Raw genomic sequence first — 24,505 nt, 5'->3', positions numbered from 1 at the left:
AAATGTGCTTTAATGTAAGTGATGGGGGCCAAAATCAACCAACCACAGAGTCATTTTGTGCAAAAGTACATTTAAAGGTTTATCTGAATTGTATATGAGGCATCAGCAGTCTGAGTTAGTCATATCAAGTGGATATTTGCCATATTTAATTTCTTTTAGCATCAAATTCCCTTTGTGTTTCCTCAGGGATCCTCTGATGGTCAGTATGAACAGGAGGAATGATTATGGCAAGAAAAAACTATTTCAATGTTTATTTGGGCACCTGACTGTTGTTTTAAGACAGACTTGAAAAATTGTGAACCTGTCCTTTAAACAAAAAACGAACAGGTAATAGTTTTTTTCAGCCTTTGGATTAGAGGAAAATCAAATCAAATCAATGTATAGTTTGACCTTTTTTGTTAGGCTTTTTCCTGTAAATTTGCTTTTATGAATATGAAATGTAGCCAGTAAAATTAAAAGATTAGTAATATAGAGATGAGAAAAGAGTTATCTTCAAGTATGCCAAACAGTATGTTTCCAAAATAATAAAATATGTTCATCAATATGGCTGTTGATAAAGATACACAAGAGTCTCACAACAGGGCAGTACCAAAATAAGAGAGCCACAGTCTCAGATGAACTACAACAAAATGTACAACTGATATCGATATATTTTCTGATTTTTAAAAAATACATATATATTAGCCGGGTAAAATCTATGAATAGCTTTGAAAGAAACTTGATTGTGTGATTGCAGCAATCATACAATCTTATTGTGCATATTTCATCCTATTTTATCTTCACCACACTATATACTATATTTGAATAACCCTGAACAAAGCTTATCTATTTGTTTTTGGATATTTTCTACAGTTTCTCTGTAATTGGTTATCAAATCTTTATAGTTGTGGTCTAATATACATAAACTCATATCTCCTAAATGCATCATTCAATTGCAACCAAATTTGGCAATGCAGAACAGACAGGGATGCTGAACAAGTCTATAGCATTTGATACAATTTCACCATTAGGTGGCGCTACAACATTTAACAAATTGCTGCTGGGGCAGCAACTTGCAGCTGGCAGCAGCAGCTGGCAGTAGCAGCTGGCAGTCTAATCAGCCAGCAGCAATCACAGGCATTTTCCTCAGGAAATGCACATTCCAGTTTTGTTAGTTATCAGATACCGATTTGGTAAAAGACCTTTTTCCATGTCAGATTATTCACAAAGTGATTCCAGTATCCTTCATTCAAACATCAATGGTCCAAGCAACACATTGTATGTATTTATTTGAAATATATATTTTGTGTCTGCATACTTATTTTCTATTTTGTTTACATTATAAGTGAAACTGATTGACCATTTTTCTTGTAAAATAACAATTTTCACTTGACTTGATAATCATATTACAAAATTAATAAGTCCAAGTTGTTCTCATTATGTTATTAATAGAAATGTCTTTTACACATCTTGTTGATGAAGTAGGGCAGCAATTGAGGAATATTTTGATAATTTGTCATTTAATTCGCTAAATGAAATTGCTTGTTTTGGACGACCAACAGCTCAGAATCAAATTCAGTTTACTATTATCACCAAGACCAAGAAGACTTGATATTCATATCAGTCATGCTTGAACCAGTCAATTTTGGGCATTTTTTCTTCTTGAAAAATGACTTAATTGATCATCAGAATTGTTTCCAAATACTTTTCTGTCCATTGATTGATATGTCAACTAATCTTTGAGCTCCATGATGGTGTGTCAAAATTTCAATGAAATGTCCTCCTGATCAACTTAACCAACTGTGGTAGCACAAAATGGAAACTATTTTACAGCTGTCAATATCTATGCTGTCACTAACAGGTCTCACAGGGCTGGACTTCACCTAAGCAAATATCAACACAACGGTTCACAAGGTTACAGGTTGTTGTGGGGTGTTCATGACCAACGGTAAAATCAAACTCACTAAAAACAATGAATGAGTACTCCTTGTCAAAAAAAAAAACATTTCTCACACCACATGCTTTTTTGTCAAGATTTATTTTTGCTTTTTTTTGGTGACCTGGCAACAATAGCAGCACCTAGAAGGTGATTCGTTGGACCAGCATTCACTGTTAAGTAGAAAAAAAACAATACAAGGCTACCAGAGAACAACCAACGGACCACTGCTTTTGAATGAGAAAAGCCAAACGATGAAAATACTGCATGACAGTAATTTGTAGTATCTAGTTTCAACATACAGTACAAGTAAACTCAACAAAAAAAACACCGTCTTTCCTTTTAAACTGAAAACATCATAATCCAGCAGTTAAAATTATTTTGTATTGAAAAAAATGCACTATTTGTCATGTACAACTCGGAACAATTCATGTTTGCTTACAAGTGCCACTGTATCTATACTTTATCCAGACATACTGCAATATTTTTACATTTTCATGAATCTCGTGTGAATTACTAGTCTTCTTCTGCTGGACCCCTTTGCTTACAATTCCTCAAATCTGACATACATTCTTATCTTAAATGTGCTCAGGAGATGCTGAATAAAACAATCTTTAACATAATGGCCATCAAAGCAACACGGAGAAAGCAGATTCCATCCCACACTCACAACTTTTATGTCATAAAGTAGTCCATTCAATAATATTATGCAATATCTTTGTATTCATCAAAGAAAATGAGAAATTACATGCCGCTGAAGGCTGACTGATGTATGTAATAGTATTGATTAGGGATGCTGCTGTCTGTGTCTTCAAGACAGAGGCTACTGTATCAATAACAATCTCAGAAGAACGACAGAATTGGGGGGGGGCGAGTAGCGGGACAAACAGAGGTGAAACTCATGGAGTGACAGCTGCAACAGTTAGTCAATGTCCATTTCAGGGAGCTTGTTCTCCGCTGTTTCCTTTTCCGTGCCTGCAGATGTGGTTTTGTCTGGGTTGGATGGCTGTTTCTCTGTACCCTCCTGCCCATTGACTGGGCCGTTCTCAGTCTTCTCCTCCTTGGGAGGTTCCACCTTGGGCTTTGGTTTGGACACCACAGGGTTGCAGGCTGAATAAAGTTCCTGAACAAGAAAAAAAGAAGACACTGGTTAGTGGAAGAGAAAAATAGGACCATGTTTTGCTCACTTGATCAGAGTTTAAGAGATTTTAACTGAAATTACATGACTTTCTACAACCGATTTATACTGTGAAGACTTCTTTGCCACTACTACAAACTTGTAGGCCTTACTGTGAGTTCAGACAGAGGTGACGCGATTGTATATAGGTCAATAGGAAGATGTGAGTAGTAGACACAAATTCGCCAGGGACAGCGTGAATTGACGCAAGTTGAAAATGTTTCAACTTGAGAGAAAAATTTGCATGTATCCCTGGGATTTGTGGATGTGCTTCATAAACGTACAGAGACAAGAGAGAAGGGGAGAGAAGGACTAGAAGGAAATAATAGAAAGAACCAGAGTCTCTGGTGAGTTTTGAGTTCATTCAGAAGCTGAGCTGAACACAAACACACAGATAAAGTCCACAAGAGACGGTTGATTCGTCCGTAGTGAGCCAGCTTACAGCTAAAGTACAGTTTGTACATAGGCGGTTTGGGGAGAATAAACACAAACAGTCCAGCGGTCAAACTCTGAACACACCACTGAGATATTGGTTTCTACCATTAGCTGTATTTTCTGCTGCTCTGTAAAACACATTAGAAAGAATCATAGTCATACATTAACTCAATTACTGCACATCCTGTGGTGCAGAGTGCTCACAAGTTGCATGCGTTTGTCCAAACAATCTTGTAATCCCTTTACTCCTGAACAAGTAGGTGCTTCTCATCATTCCTCCACTCCTTTTTAATTTCACCGTGTATTATCCTACAAGAATCCAGACTAATCACTGCAAAGGAGTGGTTTTGGTGTTAATTATATGTTAACTACAACAAGTAGTGACGTGTTTTGAATGAGCTGAGCACCATATTAGGTTTGCAGCTCTGACAGGTTTAAAAGCTGATCTAATTGCCTCAGACGTGATCTTGGCATACATCCACCGACGACACCCATAAACCTAAGAAAATGCCTACTGAGGCCAAACCGCAATGACTAAAGTGAGGTTTTTAGGCTGGCTTTGTGAGTAGACGTTATAAATAAACCCCTGGTAGCAAGCTACCTGAACATTTTCACATCTTTCAGGACTTTAAAGGTTGTGTGTGTGTGTGTGTGTTTGTGCACCTTGACTGCAACCTCAGTACCTTAGTCTTAGCCTGGATCTCTCTAACTTTGACCACTGGTTCCAGAGTGAGGTCCTGATTGTTCTGCTGGTTCATCTTAGTGTTCAGCCAGACCATGGCATCGTTCACCTGTTTGTCCACTCGAGTCACCTCCAGCTCATCGAGGTGATCGTACAGCTCATCCTGTCGGGAGAAGCAAATAATGACACCTGTTTGTTCATCAATAATCTCACCTAATTCCACATTAGCTTTTCTTAAAAAAATATTTAAAGCAATGTTCCCTGACAAAATCTAACTAACTTGCTCACTGTACCTTTGCCTTGTAAGCTTCAATGATCTTCATGTACATCTGAATTTGTCTGCCAAGCTCCTCAAATGCTCTTGGCCTCTCCTCAGCTTCCATGTATCTCTCGAGAATCGGCTGACCAAATTTCTGTAGAAAAAGGGACAACATGAGGTTTAGTCAGTAAGTGATCCACAAAGCCAAAAAATTGAAGACACAAGACTCGACCAATTTACTTCTGAAAGAGGATAATGTTATTTTCCTTTTTTAAATATTGAACAATGAACACAAGCTTTCTTTGAGAGTATAAATACGGAATACAGGAGATATTGCACATCAGTCATCTTGACCAGCATTTTTTGTACAAAATTCCATGTACAAAAATTTTCAAATATTTAATAAGTGCCTGCAACCTTGGTACCATCACTGCCGCCTGAATTCAAGCCACAAAACTGTAAAGCAAACCGTGTCATGTCTTCTTGAAATCTCTAAGTCCCCTTTTGTATGTGAATATCCCTATTATGAAGTGTCCGATCTCACACTGCACACAGTTACCTTCAGTTCAGCTAGTTTGTCAATGTAAACTTGTTTCTGTTGGTCCTCTCCATCTTCATACAGCCAGTTCTCTGTGTCCTCCAGTTTTAATGAAAACGCATCACGATCCTACATGTACAAAAAAATAAGATTAAAGTCCACAATTTGTATACATATTTAGAGGACATGTCAACATATGAAGTATACGTACATTTAAGGTTTAAAGTAAATCATAACATTTCTTATTTCTACTGAGAAGATTAGTGTCTGTTAACATGTGGTAACTTGCTAGGACTCAAGTGGAATCTATTACTCACGGCTTCATTCACAAACTTCTCCAGGGCGCCATGCAGTTTGTCCCTCATCTCGTACACGTACTCTTCTACGTTGTTCTTTGCGTCGTTCCTCTCCTTCTCCAGCTTGTCCTGCATGATCATTTTCCCCTGGAAGAATAATAAGAAGAATTGAAACCTTGGTGAAATGTTCCATTTTTTGGGGGGTATCTAAACGTAAGATTGAGAAGATTATGAGTAGGAAAGCTCAGAAGTAAAATGATGGATAAAGAAAAAATCTAAATAAAATGACAATGAGAAAAATAACCCTCATCAAAGGAGGAAAAAAAAACCTTCATGAATACGATCCAGTGGGTTGTAACTCCGAGTGGTTTTAGAGTATTATGTCATTATTAAGTCATCAGGTAAAGCACAGATATTATTACAACCATAAAAAATAAAGTAACAGACAGTAATTCTTTTTTGTTTGAAATAAAAACAGCAAATGAAATCCCTAAGTCTCACTAACACATTGCTTGAACAAATACTGTGTGTGCATGCTAGACATTCCTGGTGATTTTTAGAGCATTACCTCATTCTCCACGAACATATTTAGTACGTCACTGGACAGCTGCCAGTGCAAATTGTTCTCTATGGGCAGCTCCACTGTCTTCGTTTTAACTTTGGGCTTCTTCGCCTGAGGGGGCTGATCGTTCTTCTTCTCCTGCTTGGCGTCCTCTGTCGTTGTCTGGAATAAGGGGGAATGGACATCATTTTAGTCTGTGCAAATACAGCTGCATTAAATAGGACAATAAAAAAAAACAACTTATAACTATGACACACCGTATCAAATGTTTGACATGTGTTTTATGTTAAGTGGAACAGTGGTGAATCTGAGGATACATCTCAGTCAAGCTGAATAATTGTGTTATTCTCAAAACTATGCTTTTACAACATAAAGGGAACAAATCAAAAACAGGAGTTGTTATGGATGGTGATCTTAGTTTTTGGAATCATATCCTTTTACCATTTAAGAAATAACTCCTAAATAAGAGGCTTTCTTTCAGAGTCTAACTCAGAAAAAACAAATCCATGTTTGCCTTCAGCAGGCTGGACAACTGCAATTCCCAGTTTATGGGTCTGCCAACTAAAACAACTCACAGATTGCAAAGCTATTTAGAACAAAGCTGAACAAATTCTAATGAGGACAAAAAGAGAAAAAAAAAAACCCAAACAAATTAGACCAGAGAAATATAAAACCTCTGTTGGCTACTTGTTGCTCTCTCAGAATACAATTAAAGATCCTCTTAATGGACAACAAAGCACTTAATGGTCTGGCTCCACAGCTCTTATCAGACATGCTCTCAAACTCTCAACAACAAACCCAGAAGATCTCGCAGGTCACAAGACGCCAATCTCCTCTATGTGCCCAGAGAATGGAGCCGTTTTACTGCTCCATATTCTATGTTTTCTTTTTTTTTTTAAAGCAAATTTAGTCTAGCATTTTATTAAAGGATTTTACACTGACCTTAGTATTATTGTCCATATAGATATGTATGTACATGTATGAATGAATATTTCTGTGTGTACAGCATATGCACATATTTACCTTTTATATTCATATTGAAAACACTCTGAACTGTTTTTATATCAAATGGTGCTAAACACATACAATTTGAATAAAGCCTTGAATGACCTTCAGTCAGATTTAGTAATTTCCGCTGGTTAGTGGCGTCATTGGAATCTGTAAAGCAATCGACTCCACCTCTAGTCTAAACAAATCATTTCTGCATTGTTTTTTTTTTTCTGTGTTGTTCCCAGTGGTTTGTGGTTTTTATGTTTGTTTTTGGGTGCCAACACCAAATACATTTTAGTATGCTTCTTCAATACATGGGAAATTATTTTACATTTACTTGTCTTTCAGCTTATGTGCGTAAAAATGATTACTTACAATGTTTTTTTTTCTTTTTTTTTGTTACAAACTATCCTTGAACTTGCTGAATTATGTCTTTGAATAAAAGCAAATGAGTTACCATACCAGAAGGCCAAAGGACGTTTCAAATTCAGATACAGTATGTTTAAATACGGTAAATGTCTTCTGTAATGTGTGTGGTAAAAACGTAAAACAATAACCTTCACCAAATGCCAACCCTACAGTGTGAAACATTATTTTACTGAAAAAAGTTGATATTCTTGATGCGTTGGGTACCTTAGTGCTGGGCGATACAGCTGAAAGTCATCATTATATCATAACAATTTCCATATCATGCCATAGTAAATATTTATCACAATGAAACAAGTTGTTTTATTTTAGCATACACCAGTCGGTACATAGAGCACTAACTGGTGAACGCTACAATAAAACCTTTTCTGTTAAATATATTATTTTTCTTAAAATAAAAAAAACTTGACCAATCATATGTAATGAGGTTTTATTAAAAAAAAAAAACATATATTGGTAGAAGTTAAAAATAAATAAATAAATAAATAAAACGAAACATTTTTGGTCCTAATTATCAATATAAAGAGTTTGCTGTAACTAAATTTGCTGAATAGAAGCTGTGTGGAGGTTATCAGCCAAGTGTATTATTTTCTGTCCTATACCTGACAAACTTTGTGTAAAGTTTTGTGTTTTTCACTGACTGACAACTTACTAAACTTTCAAGGGTTGATGGCAATGTTAATATTCATTTCATTCTATTTATATATATTATATTTAAATATAATAGCTATTACATTTTATTGCCTCTTCAATTATCCTCGGTTTCTCAAAAATAAATTTAAAAAAACAAAAAAATAAATCAAAACTTGTTAGACTGACGCTCTGGTTTAAGCAATAGAACTATTTATGCAGTGTACCCTGATTTTGTCTACAATGACACTGTCTATTAACACTGTGTACAATATCATTAAGTTTTGTTAAACTGGTACTTATTGTTAGGGACGTCGTCTATGCTGAACTTACAATCATATACAGTATATGAACCTTTATTTAATCAGCAGCACAGTGCTTCCTATTGTCTGCAGCTGATGCAATATCGTTTAAAATTAGGGAAGTAGCAGAGATGGTGCCATGATCTGTTCTGAATGCGGGTTGGTGGGAGGTTAATACATAATATCTAGCTGAGAACTTGACTTAAGTTGATTGTTTACTAATGATTTGAGGGTTTTAGACAGACAAGACAGTTTTGAAATAGTCCCTTGGGCAAAGGTAAAACATGAGCCGACTTCCATACTTTAGGAATTGTGCCAGTTAGAATAGTTAAGTTAAAAACACATGTTATATACTCTGAGAATATGGAGGCAGAGTGCTTGAGAAGAAAAGGGTCCAAGTTGTCCTTGCCAGTTGCTTTCTTTGAGTTAATGGCTAGAAGAGCTTCAGTATTTATACTAGGAGAAAGGGGAAGGAGGGCAAACTGAGGGGCACAGTGTTACTGTATGTACAGAATTATCATCGTTAGTAAGAAGCAGCCCTACAGAACCATCATCATTAATGTATACATTTGCAGAATTGGCCGATCCCATACACTTGTTTTCAAAAAGTTGTACATATTTCTTTTTCCTCTGTCAGTATAAAATGTCTGGAATTGACATGAGTGGGCAGAGAGGAAACATTGTTGTTTTTAGTGGAGTTTATTACTTTCCAGAATTTAAATGGATTTGACCAAGAGCTGGAGATGGTATTTAAGTGGTTAAGTAATAATTAAATTTAGCTTTTCTCATTGAGGAGGTGCATTCATTTCTTAGCTGTCTGAAGAAATGCCAATGGGAGGGGTCCCGAGAATGTCTAGCTAGCGCCCAGGTTTTGTTTCTTATTTGGAACAGATTTGATAGTTCAGATATTGGCAAAGTCTTGTTTTAACAGTTGGTACTGCTGTTTTTAAATGTCATTTGTACTGACATGTATGACGATCTTGTCGACCTCAGGGTAGGATTTTATTATGTCTGGGACTTCGTCATCAATGTCTTGTACTGTAGCACCAGGAAAAAAAGAGAGTATGAGCTCTGTTGACTCTCACATTTCTGACTATCGAGTCACCAGTAATAAGCATTGATGGGGGAGTGAGCACCAGCTGATGGAAGCTGTGGGAGCGGATGACAGCTCCACGCAAACCAAGGTTTTATCATGGGAGGTGGAAGAGGCCACGGGTTCCCAGCAAGTGGAGGAATTTCATGTATATTGAGGATGTCATATTGATTCACTAGCTAGATGTCATGGTTGCGGGAATATGATCTCCCCTTGTTTTTGCAGTTGCCGACCACAACCCAGGTCTGGTGATGTGGCTCTGGATGTGATGGAGTAGAGCTGACCGGTGCTTTGGGTTTATTCCTGAGCTGGGGCCAGGGATCCTCAGGACCAGTGACCGGAGGAGGAACAGAAGCAGCGGGCGGAGAAGAAGCTGCAGCCGGAGAAGAAGCAGCGTCAGGAGGATAGGGAGCAGTGGCAGCTAGCTCCTCAGCACCGATGGCAGGGTGGTTTACGCAGGGCCGAAGATGATAGTGCCCAAGTGCCTCTCAGCCTCCTGGATTTTGTAGAGCATGGAAATTCTTTGCTCCAACTCAGTGATCTTCTTGCAAAGACAGACGCGGCTCTCGCAGCCAGATGGTGAGATAAGTAGAGGCATGACTTCTTGAGCATGTGCTCCTTTATCCAGTTAAAAGATATTGTTAAAAACGACCAAGATCTAAAAAATGTATCGTAAAAGAGTGGCTTAAAACTGACTAAAAGTCAGTTTATGGGAGAGCTTCTGGTGGACAAACACCAACACATGGGCAGCAACAAGCAAGAAAGGGAGAGGATACCCTCCTCTACTTTGTGGTGTTTATTTGTTTACACTGGAGGTGAGTTGACAGGAATTTGTCCAGCGCTTATAGAAAGCAAATTCTGCTATATACTGTATATTACTGAAAAAGTCATGAGAAAGTTATATGAAGATAATTATAGTTATTGCCTTATCGCCCAGCACAAGGTTACCTCCATCTCCTCGGTCTCTGATTTCTTGTCTCCGTTGTCTCCAGCCTGGGGTTTCTGATCCTCCTGATCCACCTGCATTTTGTTCTGACACACGTCAACAAAACAAAAGACATAGATACATACACATATAAATGATATTAAAAGGTAACATGCCATTTTGTGGCTGTTTTTATCCAAACCCTGGGTTCAGAGTCAACATCACCAAGAAATACCAAACACTTTTACTATTTTTAAGAAGTTGTCACCAGATTAAACAGGTTTGTGCAAATCGTTTTGGTTGTCCATTTCTGTTTGAGCCTTGTTCAAGATATGACGCTCTTTACCCTCCATTCAGAAGAGGCTGGTTGCTGCCTTTATAACACCACAAACTACAAACTCCAACTGAATCAACACCTCTGTGACTCAGTCTCAAAGATGCTTTTAAAACCTCTAAAAGCTAGTATTTGTTATTACAGAGTTATTGTGTTTCATAGTGTTAGCCCAAATGTTCATGACACTGTCCATCCCCACCTCAGGCCATTTTTGAGTCAACTCTGAGTTTATACTCAGCTGCTTTTAGAGTCACATTCAATCTAGGAGGAAAAAGGCTTTATGAACACAAATGCTGTGGCTCTGCAGCGCACATGGTGACGAACAACCCAAAATAAAATGCCAAACGCTTTAAAGGCATTAGAGAGAAACAAATGCAACCCCTTGAAACTGTGATTAGCCTGTTAAGGCAAGACATCTAAATGCCAAAGTGATGACATGACTGGCTAATAAAGGCCAAGGTGTGGCCAGACAGGCGTACTGTGTGAAAGTGATCTCTAAAAGGAGAAACACAAATCAAACAGCATACAGCAAGCCAGAACCTCTTGTCTCTTTTTCACTAACACACACACACACACACACCCTCACACTATGTCATGAGCCTCTTACATCAGTGCAAATACACACAGTACACACCTCCTCTTCTTTCACTGCCTGGTCTGTCTCCATTGGCTCCTCTCCCTCAGCTGTTTTCACGACCTCTACTAGCGAGGCGCTGGATACACTGAACACACCGTGAACATTGACCCGAACTTTGACCTTGACCTTTGCACTCTCCCCAGATGCCTGAGGAGTCACATTCTGGACCAGGAACTGGCCTATAAGGTGAGGGAAAGGGCAAAAGGTTAGAATAAGTGAGAATATCTACAATTATATCAGTGAGGGTGCGTACAATATGACATATTTAAATACTAAATACATTCAGGTGGCTATGCTGAATCACAGGAACAATATTTTTCTTGTTTTTCCAATCATCTGCATATATCTTGTGACTAGAAGCTGAATAGTGCATACATACTTAAAGGTAGGCATCATTCTAACAGCAAAACAACAAATCTAGCATGGAGTGGGAGTTAAACATCAACCAGCAGACTTTGGACTTTGAAGTGCAGATTAAATTAATAAATACAAGAGATTCCAAAAACAATTTCAGTTCTAACTATTTACAATTACTTCATTAAGATAGATTTTTCTTTACCAAAACAAAGAAATGGGACTTTTCCATACTTTTTTGTCCACTTATCTCTTACAAAAGTTGAACTTGCAGTACCTATAGAGGCGCTGGGGTAGGGCAGCTCCTTGGGGTTGTTGTAATAAGCTTCAAGGGAGAAGGGCTCTTTCCGGTAGAAGGTCAACACTTTGGAGAAGGGAGCTGCATGGTTCTTTGGGAAAACCTCACAATCACTGTAAAAACACAGCAGGAAGAGGTCAAAGAGATATCTAGAAGACAGGGTCCTTCAACTGAAATCAGGGTGGATTGCATGGGGTGGGCTGGCTCACAGGTCCTGCAAAGCCTGCCGCAGATGATACCATCACCGGCCTCTTTCACACACAGTTCCCTGTAAATTACCGGGATAACCTTTTTAGGCACTGCTAGTGATTTTCACTATTTACACATGCAGCTACATTTCCGTCTTGCGCCTTTTCACACATAACATGGTGATGCAGGAATAGATGGGCAAGGGACAGTCCAGCAGATGGCGGTAATGCAAGACTTATGGACGCCAACTGCCATAAAACTCAACAGAAGAAGAGGACGAAACTCAGATCAAACCGTCAAACTAGGCAGCGCTGATCAAATACGAATCAAGATTCTGGTACTGCATTGCCTATTTCGCATCTCAAATGTTTCCAGAAACATATGTTAATCTTGGTCGTAATATGAGAAAGTTTGTGACATGGCCGCCATGTTGAAAACAGACAAACCAAAACCCAAGCACTGCCCAACTCGCAGTACGTTACCCACACGTCAAGTCTCCACATGAAAGTGTCTTTTGTCAGTCGGACGTAACCCTTTACATGCTTGTCACTACAATATTACTGTTACTGCTTTCATTCACAACACAGCCGTACTGGCATTTTCTAAAAAATGTTACTGGGTCTTGAAGTGGGAAACTGACAGTAAAGATTTTCCTGAATGTCGATTCCTGTTCCCATTCACGCATGACTCCATGCAGGAAATGTTCTTGAACATTTCAGGGATAGATTGCATGTGTGAAAGGGGCTTAAGAGCGCAAATGGTGAAAATGAAAACAAAAGGACTGAATATAGCCTTCTGTTTTATATAACACACCAAACTGCAATGTGGTAACAGTTTATAGACTAAACACAATTTAGGCAAATATTTTGCAGAGCTGTTTGCATAGTACACATACATATTGGGGCAGGTGAGGTCCAGGTAAATGTCAAACTTCTAACATTGACTCACTGCAGGTTTCACAGAGGTTTTTCAATGACTCATACTTTAATGTTGAGAGCTGTCTTGGTTATGAGACAATCAATGAGAACTACAGTATATCAGACAAAACATAACACATTAATCTTATATGGTAATTGCAATCGAGACATTGTAATACTATATAAAGGCCTTTAATCATAACTCTTGCTAAGTAGAAGATTAAACCCCATGCTACTGGGAATGTAAAGCTCTAAAAAAAAAAGGTCAATCGATATCCATATCTATGGACGATGTACTAGCTTTGCAGAACATTTTAAAGCCTGACGTTCAAATTAACAGGTGTGAGGGAAAAAAAATCATGTTTCCTATTTCCTATTGAGATCTAAACATTAAGGTCCTAACTATATTTCCTCTGTCTCCTGACAGAGATCTTACCTCAGTCCCTCCTCTGCTGCTGCAGAATTCCATTTTAGGGAGATGGAGTAAGGGACAACATCTGTGATGGAGAACTCTCGGACTTTGAATGCCGGCGATAAGATAGCACACTGAGGAGAAGAGGAGAAAAATACAAAACATGTTACCAAGAAGTAACACACACACACAATATATATATATATATATATATATATATATATAAATAAAATAGGTAATATGAGTATTTCATTGATACAAAGAAAACAGAATTTGTATTTTTTTAGTTGCTATATATAAATGGAATCAGTTTTATGTCAATTTCTTAATTATTTGTTTCAACACTACACAAATGTAGCTAAAATTAAAACACATTTGAAAGGTTTTTAACACAAATCCTGCATAAACAACAAATAAGTGTCACTAAAGCTATGTATGGTGCATGTGTTTCATCTTTCTCCCACTCTCTTATCTCCACCCTGCCAGAGAGTGAGACTGCTGTGTGAATCAGTATTAGGACCAAAATCATGACCATGACAGGTGAAATGTACCTGCAGAGCACAGCCTCTGGCCACGGCTTCGTCTGCGTTCAGAGTGGTGCTCAGCTCTTTGCCAAAGACTTTGCCAATTCGCTCCTTAACGGCGGGGATTCTGGACGCCCCGCCAACGATCTCCACTGCATAGATATCTTCTTTTTTCAGCTCTGGATACAGGAAGCAGGAGACAAGGATGATACAAAACAGGCTCGTTAAGTTTATAGAGTTAAAGCTTCACTACTCTGTGATCAAAAACATTGTTGATAGCATAGCAACATGTTCAATTTGTCATTTTTTTTGTTAATTCTTTGACATATGACTACTCTGAATGAAAGAGAAAGAGCAAGCAGAGATAGATAGACAGGAAGCCAGGAAGGATTAAAGCGAGGCAGAAGCAGGCATGCTGCTAGTGTCCTGAGGGAAGGGGCTGTTTCAGCAAAGCAAATGACTGAACCTTGTCTGTGTGTGTGTGTGTGTGTGTGTGTGCGCGTGCATGTTTGTGAACACGTGCTGATGGGGATAGTCCAGCTGCTATTACAGTCACATGTACTCACTAGCTTGTTCCATGACGCTGCGCAGGGGACCCTCCACTTTGGCCAGCAGCCCCGCACACATCTCCTCAAACTGACCTCTGGGGACACATCGTCATTCATTATTAATAGACAGACTCTCACACACACAGTCAGGAAAAAAAAAAGCACATATACAGAGACGCTATGGGTGTGAGACAGTTTGATAGATGCTGGGTGATTCTACTTGATTTTGAATAATTATTTGTGCCCAACTATAGCAGTGTTCTTTATCATTTTTAGCTTAGTCCAAAGAAAAAAAAAGGAAAAGACTGTAAGCGGAGCAGACAGGGCTCCAGACTAACTTTTTTCACCACCGTCCCAAAAAACAATTTTAACGAAAGTGAATATAAACCATCCAAAAATCAAAATGTTGTTTCTTTATTTTGTAAAGCAAGACAGAGTTTGCCCGGGCCCCCCCCCAATCAGTAAATCCACCCCTGTTGATGTATAAGTGTTCTTTAATGATTTACTTTAAAAGATTAGAGATGCTGCTTTCAGTAATTGTTAACGTTTCCACGGTGAACTGTGCCTTAGCAATACAGTTTTATATTATGTAGCCTACTATGTATGCTGCGGTCACCGTTTCTGCTCCTGATAACCCATGTGGTCTGGAAAAATAGTAGGACGCTGAGTGCACCAATTTCTCCAGCAATCTCTCTTGTATAATTGTAGAAATAACTGTTATTAGTATCTGTATATTTCTTAGTATTCCCCTGACAAAGCAGCGGACCGCAGCTCTGCTATGTTCACATTTCAGGGAATGTAATTAATATTTTCCTCAGTAATGATGTATTATTTCAACACCCACGATCCATCCACTATTAATCAGAATGTTAGTTTTTGTGATTATTAAGGTAATCTGTCCAAGAGATGGACAGACATCAACCCCAAACGTGAAATTCAGGTCAAAATATCTGCTTCTAACATACCCAACCTGAATCTGGTGACAGTGGCAAGGATGCAAGAAGCTAGCTTGACTTCATTTGTAAAAAAAATATTCTGTGTGGATCACTGGGAAATAAAATAAAATATGGGAAGACTTGTAAAATATGACTACTTTAACTGTTTGTTTGATCAGGTCCAAATGGCCCCATCCCCACCACCCCAAAGCAGTCAACTTAGGGGGAAACACTGATCTCACCTGTTGAGTTTGCCGGTAACATCAATGTCGTTCATGAAGCACTCGATGTTGAGAGGCAGGTCGGAGGAGTTAGCGCTCATCAGCTTTTTGAGCTTCTCACACTCTTGGTAGAGCCTCACCAGTGCCCGCGGCTTGGACTTGACGTCCAGCTTGTATTTCTTCCCAAACTCCTCACAGAAGTGGTTGACCAGGATGTCGTCAAAGTCCTTCCCACCGAGCTCTGAATCAAACGCTGAAGCCAGGATCTGATTGTGGAAGTGATGGCAAATTATCAGAAAAGTACTTTATATCACTGCACATCTGAACGTATAGGATGGACAATGGATAACAAATGCACAACATTTTTACTCATCTATTTAATACATACCGTATGTTTCAATTAAACAGTCTTCAACAGCTACATTACGCATCAAAGTATAAAATTTAATCAGGTGAAGGTATTTAAAATGTTTTATTACTTGAGTAAATTGACTACAGGTGAACACAAAGTGAGCGTTTCTCATAGGTTTCTTCCTTCTTTACACTTCAGCAGAATTACCATGAATAAATCATTAAACAACATTGTTAGTTGCATTGTTCACCATTCTGTTTGTCTATGCCCACACGAGAAAAAAACTGTTACTTACAAGAACCTATTCTGTATCATCATCCCTGCCATAAAACCTTTCTGGCCTTTTCCAAAATGAGCACAAATTATTCATTACTCACCTTGAGCTTCCCCTTGTTGAAGGCACAAACTGACACCTGGTAACCGGAGTGGCCCAGGTCCACAAAAACCACTATCCTGGGCTTCTCCTCTGGAGCTGGCAGGTCCTGTTTGTAGATGCCATATGCCAGAGTCACTGCAACAAACAGGTGTAGTCTTAATGTTAGTTTGTGCTTGGTATATGCTGAGAGTACACTGTATCAGTGTACAAGTCAGCATGCTGTGTTTCAACTGTAGTATGCTAAATTAGTGTATGTCTGAAAGACAGAAAAGTGTCACTACCACAGTGGGAATACAATAAATAATATATAGGCCTAGTTTATGACAGATGGGGAAGTTACAAACTAAAACATAAAACTGAATTTCAGCACGTATATGAAAATATTCCATAACACCACTGTGACATGTTTACATGGTCTGTAGCTATAGCTCAAACATTTACTCAGCAATAAATTATAGGCTGAATTTTTCTTATATTAAACTAGAAGAAAACAACTCAAAATCTTTTCATTTCTGAGGCGACTGCTCCAGGAGATAAAGGCAACATATCTCACACAAAATAGCATCTACAGTATATGTTATGTCATTGCACAGTGTTATAATTGTCTAGTGTGGCCAAAAAGAGCAATGAGGGATTACTGGTTAAAATGATTCATGATACTTCTTGTCCTGCATAGAGTGTACTGTGTTTCCACGTACCTGCAGTGGTCTCATTCATTAATCGTAGACAGTTGAGGCCTGCAATCTGAGCTGCGTCCATGACAGACCTCCTCTCTGCATCAGTGAAATAGCTGGGGACCTGAGAGGGGAAAAATCAATGCAATGTTCACACAAAACACTAATGAGTCTCAAAGAGTGAAGACAAATATACTAATGTTGACAGCTTTAAAGTGAGGGATTCGACTGGAACCACCAATAATAAAAACATTTATACGCATGGTGTGACTGTAAGACACTGATAATGACAAAGATGTCCAAAAAGCCAAAACATCCATGTGTTTGTCCCTTTGAATGCTAATGATCCATCAATCGCCTGCCTCATAAGATGCCTGGATAACGTTACCATGTTAGTAACTCACAGTTCCAAAACAAAATATCTCCTTGTGGAAAAGCTCGAGCGCTAAATTTAGCAATTGGCTAGAGTAATAATAACATGTTAGCCATCTCCAGGGCTGATGTAAACTGTAGATTTAGGCCCGGTGTAAGTAACAGCCTATCTGTCGGAGATCTGTAACATTACATAACAGATGCAATCATTGAATTCATGTACTGAAGGAACGGCAAGAAACACACACATCCCACTCTTCACCAACAAGGTGCATGAGAGGAAATAAAGCTTTGAGACAAGACATCTGGTGAAGTGCTCAGAGCTCAAAATGTCATACGAACAGGTGGTAATACATTTATACACCTTGGAAGCAGCTTTCACTTGGCGTGCTTTTTTTTTTTTTTTTACTCTAACTGTTTGAAAATGCAAGAGGATGACATGAATAGCTGCCACTCAAAATAGAAGGGTGTAAATGTAATGCTCCCTCCATTTAACTCAGTTCTTTTGAAGCCTTGTCAGTGCAATGTCACGTCTTTAAATAAGATGTATGCAAGGATCCAACAAGTATATTAACACATTCTTATTTAAAGGCAATTAGATAAGATCTGTTGCCCCAAAAACATACACTTGGACCCGGACAAGCAGACAGATTTTCACAAGACAGGTAATGCACTGACGGATCTAATTACGATGTTTGATAGATTTTCAGACACCTTGCTGAACCTGTGAAACCGTTGTCAGGTTGTCTGCAGAAACGCTTACCGAGATGACACAATCTGCGACCGGTTTCTTCAGTGCACTTTCAGCAGTCTCCTTCAGTTTGGTCAGCAGCATGCCAGTGACCTGCTCGATGCTGAACACTTTCTCCTCTTCCATGTACATCACCTAGAGTTAGGGGAAATTCAGAAAACGACTACTCTTGAGGAACGTGGTTATCATAGCTTGCAGCGTTAGGAATGTGTAATAATATGCATGTAACAAGCTGTGAATTACAACACTTATAAATAAGAAAAGCCTATTAAAATGCCTTTCATTGAAGGCACTTAAACTGACTGACTGTTATAAAACAGGCCCCCACAGCTTTCATTGCTGAAGAACTGAAAAAAAAATGCCTGCACTTGTTACCTGTAAACAATCTGTGAACATCAACAAAACATCATCACTGATCAACATACAATTATACAGTCAGGTGACGCAAGTACAAGAATATGAAGGATGGAAACTGACTTCATGTAACTTAAGGCAAAGTCCATTTCAAATGTCATTACCATCCTAAATACAGCATGTAACCCAAAAACCTGAAAAGAGTGATTTTGTGGGCAACAACAGGGCAATGCACTCTTCTTTTAATTGTCATCTCTTCTGCTCTCATTTGTCCTGAGGATTTACGATGATTATCACCACAGGGACACAATTGCAATGTGCAAGCCAGGTATTGTCATTTGAGTACTCGCAAGAACTTTGGGTATGTTTTTTGGTCTTAAACTTGCAATCTGATGGCACCAGAAGTTATTTAACACCTTTTATTTAGGTATTCAGCTGTAGTACCATTATCTTTTTACAGAATAATGTTATACAAAGACAAAATGCCAAGTTTTTAAAGAAAGCTTAAGGATAAAAGCGGAGTGGACTGTGTAGAAGCAGCAGATAAATTAAAAAGATCTATAATTCAGAGGAAAGAGACGCATGTGATGCACTTACAGTCAGGAATGAGCTGTAGTGTTTTCCATGGTCCTCCTCTATTAAATATGTTATGGCTGTCCCTTTTCGTTTCTGATTAGTTAAGTATAAGATATTCAGTGTAGCGCTGTCGCAGTTGCCACATATCCATGGTAATACAATCATGTCACGCCCACCGCTGAGTCAAGCTGATCACCGCTTCACCGCTGAGTGAGCGTCTCAAGTGATGGACATTAGTTATTCTCTCAGGCTTGACATAAATAATGACGTGCTTGCTGAATGCCGACCAATATTCCTGCTGCAAAGTCGGCCTCTTAATGACAACACTGGAATAAAGGTAGACATTTAGACTATAGAGGCTATAAAGCATGGACTACTATAATGCGGTAGGACTACTGCATTTATAATACTACATACTATAAATGCATTCAAAAAGTTTACTGTATTGATCTGAATATAAAACAGGAAATGCGTCTGATGGGGTCGTCTTATATTCCGGGTCTAGACAATTACATGTTCAACATACAACATCAGATCTTTTTGAATGGATAAAGCGGCGGTTGAAAGCCGACTCCTACACGGAGTGTTGCAATATGGGTTGTTTGTAACATTAACGTTGCTAGGCTAGTGAGTGTCTTAAAGTGTGTTTATAGTGAGTGTGTTAGTCAGTCAGCCCTAAAAGTGTTTTGTTAGTCCAGTTTAACCTGCAGGACTTTCTGAAGGCTTGTGTAATGTGTTTTTCTGCCACGGAGGATAATAAATTAATGACGAGTGAAAACAAGTCCAAAGCGTCTTCTGATGCTTCTACTGCAGAAACCGAATATGTCAAGCTGCCAAATACCACCATCACAGATGAGAAGGAGCTCAAAAAGACAAACAGGCAGTCGTATAAATGCTAACTGCTGGAGAAAATAATTTTTGACCACTTCCAAGAGCGACAGGAGAGTGTGTGAGTATGTAACTCTACTATGATGTAAGTTATATTCAAGAAGTATTTTTCCAAAAACAGGTGTTTGAAAAGGTGGCTTCTTATACTCAGGGTCGCTTTATATTCGGGCCAATACAGTATTTAGGAACCAATTATTTTATAACATCTGAGGTTTAAATTCCTTACTTTTTATGGTGGTTACAACGGTTTGAATGGCTTAGCCAATTTGTGGGGTAAGAAAAAAAAATCAATACCAGGGCAGCTCTAATTCAGTGTGAAAACTTAAGCTTTATTTTAACATTCTGGATAGGCACTGAGCTGAAAATGTTTCATATGAGTGCTTCTTTCTCTCTCACAGTTTACGGTTATCTATATAATCTCTTTAAAGCATAGGCACCGTGATATTCTTCATCTTACTTTAATGCCGGTGGATCCAGAGGGCATCTGTGCCAGGTCGTACACCAGTTTAGACTTTGTTGACTGGATGTAGGGGTCTGAGAAGGCCCTGCCATGGAACCGCTTGAAGCCCTGTACAGTGTTCTTACAGTTGGTCACCACCTGGACATGATGAAGGAGGCAACAGAAAAGAAAATTAAGTTACAATACTGGGTGTTAACCTCTCCATCTTTTGCATTTAATTACAAGGAACTATGAGGTAAGTGGCAGGGTGATTGAGCTGAGTTCACCTGGCTCTTTGCAGCAGCTCCTATAGATCGATTTCTTGGGCCAAATGATACAAATGACCTGGAATACGAAAAACACAAAATGTTAAGCAAAAAGCTGATATGCAGGTTATTACATGGTGTCATGCCTACAAAATTGTGTAAAATGGGGTTCAGCTTTCCTGAGATATTTGCTTACAAACAGTAGCAAATGTAAAAGTGAAATATTTCACTTTTCAACCCAAACAGATTACAGCATTCCTTATTAAACACAGTCAGTGATATGAAACCCGGATTATGCCCATATGCAGGCTTGTTAAGTATTCATCCCTCGCAGTTCACACGGTATTGTATAAACACTGTCTGTGGTGTGGACAGTCCACTTGTATGACTGTCAACGTCATCCCTATCAAACACAGATGTCAGAGCTGCAGTCATTGTCAACACACAAGTGCTGTTGGGGATGTCAAAGGCGGGTCAACGCAACAAGTGTCTGAGGAAATTAGCCTGACAAACACTGGTCCGTCAATATCTTGACCCCGGGAACAGAGTAGTAAGATGTAGGATGTGTTTTTGGCTCATTTTTGGTGACGTTAGGGACAGAACACAGAAAAAAACAAATTTCCAGGAAACTAAGAGAAATTTAAAATGACCTAAAGGAAGGAAATTTAAGTAAGTTAATACAACAACACACTGAATTATTATTTAACAAAATTGTGGACTAGTTTTAAAGCAACACTTCCAAATTATTTTGTTAACTCATTATTTAATTGACCGTTATTTCTGATTAACATTAAATTTCAAAAATATTCCTATCACAAGATACACCAAGACAAACTGATGTATTGAATTGTGCTCAAATCAAATATGGTATAAAGCAACAATCCGTTTTTAGTGCCGCCCACACAGATGTCACACCAATCAAATCACGGTAGCACAACTTCACGCCCACTGGAGAACACTAATGTAGAAGTGCCATCACAGCAGAATTTCTTTTTAGTTACATTTCCTCTTTCTGAGAATTACAATTTTAACCAAATATGTTAACAAGTCAGAACAAATACCAAGGAGATATACAATATACACTAACTAACTAACTAACTAACTAACTAACTAATTAAGCACTACAATATTCATATACACTAATTTCTTAGCAAAAGTTAATTTTACTTTCAGATTGGCTTAAAGAAACAGAAAGCAACTGACTCTTTATCATTTTGCTTATGTAACCAGCAAGGGTGTGGTATTTTTTTTATACACAAAAAGATTTAAATGATTGTCTAATTTTATGAGTTAGAATGTATTATCTTTCTGTCCATTGACTAATCCACTAAATGATAACTGATTGTTTCGGGAGTAACTAATTTGCTGGACATACGTTGGCTCATAAACTCAACATAAATTTTGTTTAGCTTAGTTTAGATAATTTTAAGTTATACAGTCATAGGGCTTAAGATTATTTTAACCTCAGAGGCTTTAATGCTGATTTGAATTTAAAACATTTTCTCACTTGGCATAAATTATGTTTTGTTCGTTGTAGTGCAGTGTCTAATGCCTTATAATAATAATAATAATAATAATAATAGTTATTATTATTATTATTATTACAAGATTTTTTTTACAGTTACTACTCTGAAAAAAATCTGACTTTTTAACGTAAAGCTTTCATTATGGCTGAGTTGATTTAATACATTTTCATGTTTCATGCAGTGTACTCAATTGTTATCAGCAGCCATATTCTTGAATTTTTAACCCTTTATTGCACATGCAGACAGGACACCTTACACAGACAATGTCAGAAGTCCCTTTAAAATTCATTAAGATAATATTTCATTAGATGATACCACCTACAACCACTGGGTACAAAGTGTGCCGCATGAGCCAAATGAGCAGAATTTGGGCCAACATAAACAAACCAAAACCCTGATTATGACATACTTGAAAAATGTAACAAAAAAAATTAACAGAAAAGTTAATATTGACAGTATATTATCCTTAAGACAGGCCGTTAACTCTTCAAGTTACTGCAAATATTGCTAGAATATTCCAACAAGCGATTGGCTGCTGTCGTCATCGTAGAGCGCACGGCAAGGCGCATGGTCTGACACACGGGGTACACCGGTTGGTCGGAGCTTTCGTCTTCAAGGGATAGACAACATTAGAATGGACAAAGCACCGCCCGGTCGTGTTCGCCGGGCAACTAAAGCCCGTCTTCAGAACTGTACCGTTAAGAAAGACTGGGAGCTTAGCTAACTAGCTAGTTGGCTCGCTGGGGGTACGTTTAAGTTGTAGATATATCGTAGATGGTTTAAACGTTCGCCATGAAAACACTTAAAATAACGCGTCACTGATTTTATTCATTCTGAAAGCCAGATTAATTAACACCACACGTTGGGAAACTAGTTTAGCTAACGGTAGCTTCACGTGCATTAACTTACCTCTGACGCCGGTGAGACAACAACAGCTAACATTACAGAAAAACGAAATCACTCTCGCCCCACCAAAGTCCATTAAATTATACATGTGTTTTAGTTACTTACGGTGTGCATCTGTCGCTATACTCGTTGGCGACGGTCTCAATCCCCCCGGCTCGGGCAACAGCTACATAGCAGCTTTGAAAGCCCAAGTCAAATCCCACCACTGACATCTTCAGCGATACGTAGCTGTCACGTTATGTACAATAAGACTTAGAAAAATAAAACACGCGTATAGCTACAGTCTAAAAAATGATGTAAAAGTCCCGTGAAGTTGTTGCGTTGCGCTGTGTTAAGTAGGGCTACTTCTACTCATAATCCACACTGCTGACACCCGGTGTCTCTTGATCTGTGCTGGCAGGCTGCAGCAGTAACAAGGTGGTCTTACTGACTTCTCGCCGTCACACCAGTAGCTATCGCGAGATTTGCATAGTTCCAGCTATATCTGGACCTTTCTATAACCACGTGTTACAGTCAGATTGTTCTCCAATACTCGAGTATGTTTTTTTTTTTTTTTGAGGGGGGAGCATATTTACAGACTCCTGGCAATTTCTAGCACATTTCTGAGGCATAATATTTACTGTGAAAGCAAATAGCATAAAGAAAGAAATCAATTAGTTTAGAGATGCCTTGGATCCAAGCTGGGTAGGAAAACAAAAATAGACTGTGCTGCATAAAGGGTGTTGAAAGTATGAAGTCATATTTTACAAGACAAATAAGCAAATTACCACAAGCTTTAAAACGACTGAGAGAGAAAAACACAGCTAAGTATTTAAGTTTTACAGTATACTTACTATGATATTTGCTGTCATTGTTTTTTTTCAAACGCATAATAATTATAATTTAATTTGATTTGATTCTGTTATAAAACATAAACATAGAGCATACATATCCATAAAGGCTGCACAAATCAAGGATAATAGAAAACCACACATACAAAGACCAAAAAATAATTTAAAAAATGGACTATAAATAGCATGTAACACAAATACATACAAGCATGCCACATGGCTTTTTTTTAAAGCAGATGAACAGCAAATGTAACTGGACATTATTTTTAAAAAACATTGAAAGCCGTGCTTTAAAATTAACTATTGTAAGTTTCAAAAATAAGTATTTGTTCACTGTAGGCTATATCTGGGACAATGTTCTTCTTCTGATAATTAATAATCTTGTGTGTTGTCATATTTGTCTTATTACAAAAAGATTATACGTGTTTTGTGGATGGAATTTAAATGCTGTGAGATAGAAATGTGAGTAGATGAAATGTGTAGCTCTGATAAAAAGTAAATATGGGTGGGTGTAATGACAGTTGAACGGTGGGAGGGTGCACTGCGTTGGTGACACAGATAACCAAATGCTCAACCTCAGCAACTGTTTCCACTAC

The 24,505-nt window shown here is 38.2% G+C and overlaps 1 protein-coding gene across 1 annotated transcript; it reads right to left on the bottom strand.

Annotated features, from left to right (window-relative positions):
* Positions 1-1,998: 1,998 nt before the first annotated feature.
* On the bottom strand, positions 1,999-23,512 carry hspa4a (heat shock protein 4a). Its single transcript, XM_042430280.1, has 19 exons — positions 23,185-23,512; positions 20,669-20,726; positions 20,400-20,540; positions 18,137-18,259; positions 17,026-17,125; positions 16,329-16,462; positions 15,621-15,865; positions 14,462-14,538; positions 13,923-14,074; positions 13,396-13,505; positions 11,833-11,966; positions 11,199-11,380; positions 10,254-10,337; positions 5,871-6,026; positions 5,324-5,449; positions 5,028-5,135; positions 4,503-4,622; positions 4,211-4,372; positions 1,999-3,038 (listed from the first exon to the last, which is right to left on the bottom strand). Exons 1-19 carry the CDS (start codon positions 23,289-23,291, stop codon positions 2,838-2,840), a joined length of 2,520 nt encoding a protein of 839 aa, XP_042286214.1. The 5' UTR covers positions 23,292-23,512; the 3' UTR covers positions 1,999-2,837.
* Positions 23,513-24,505: the final 993 nt, after the last annotated feature.

Source organism: Thunnus maccoyii, chromosome 13, assembly GCF_910596095.1.
Source record: "Thunnus maccoyii chromosome 13, fThuMac1.1, whole genome shotgun sequence".
In the NCBI taxonomy this organism is placed as follows: Eukaryota; Metazoa; Chordata; class Actinopteri; order Scombriformes; family Scombridae; genus Thunnus; species Thunnus maccoyii.
Note: the sequence above shows the minus strand (reverse complement) of the source record. Positions and strands in the feature narration are given on the sequence as shown.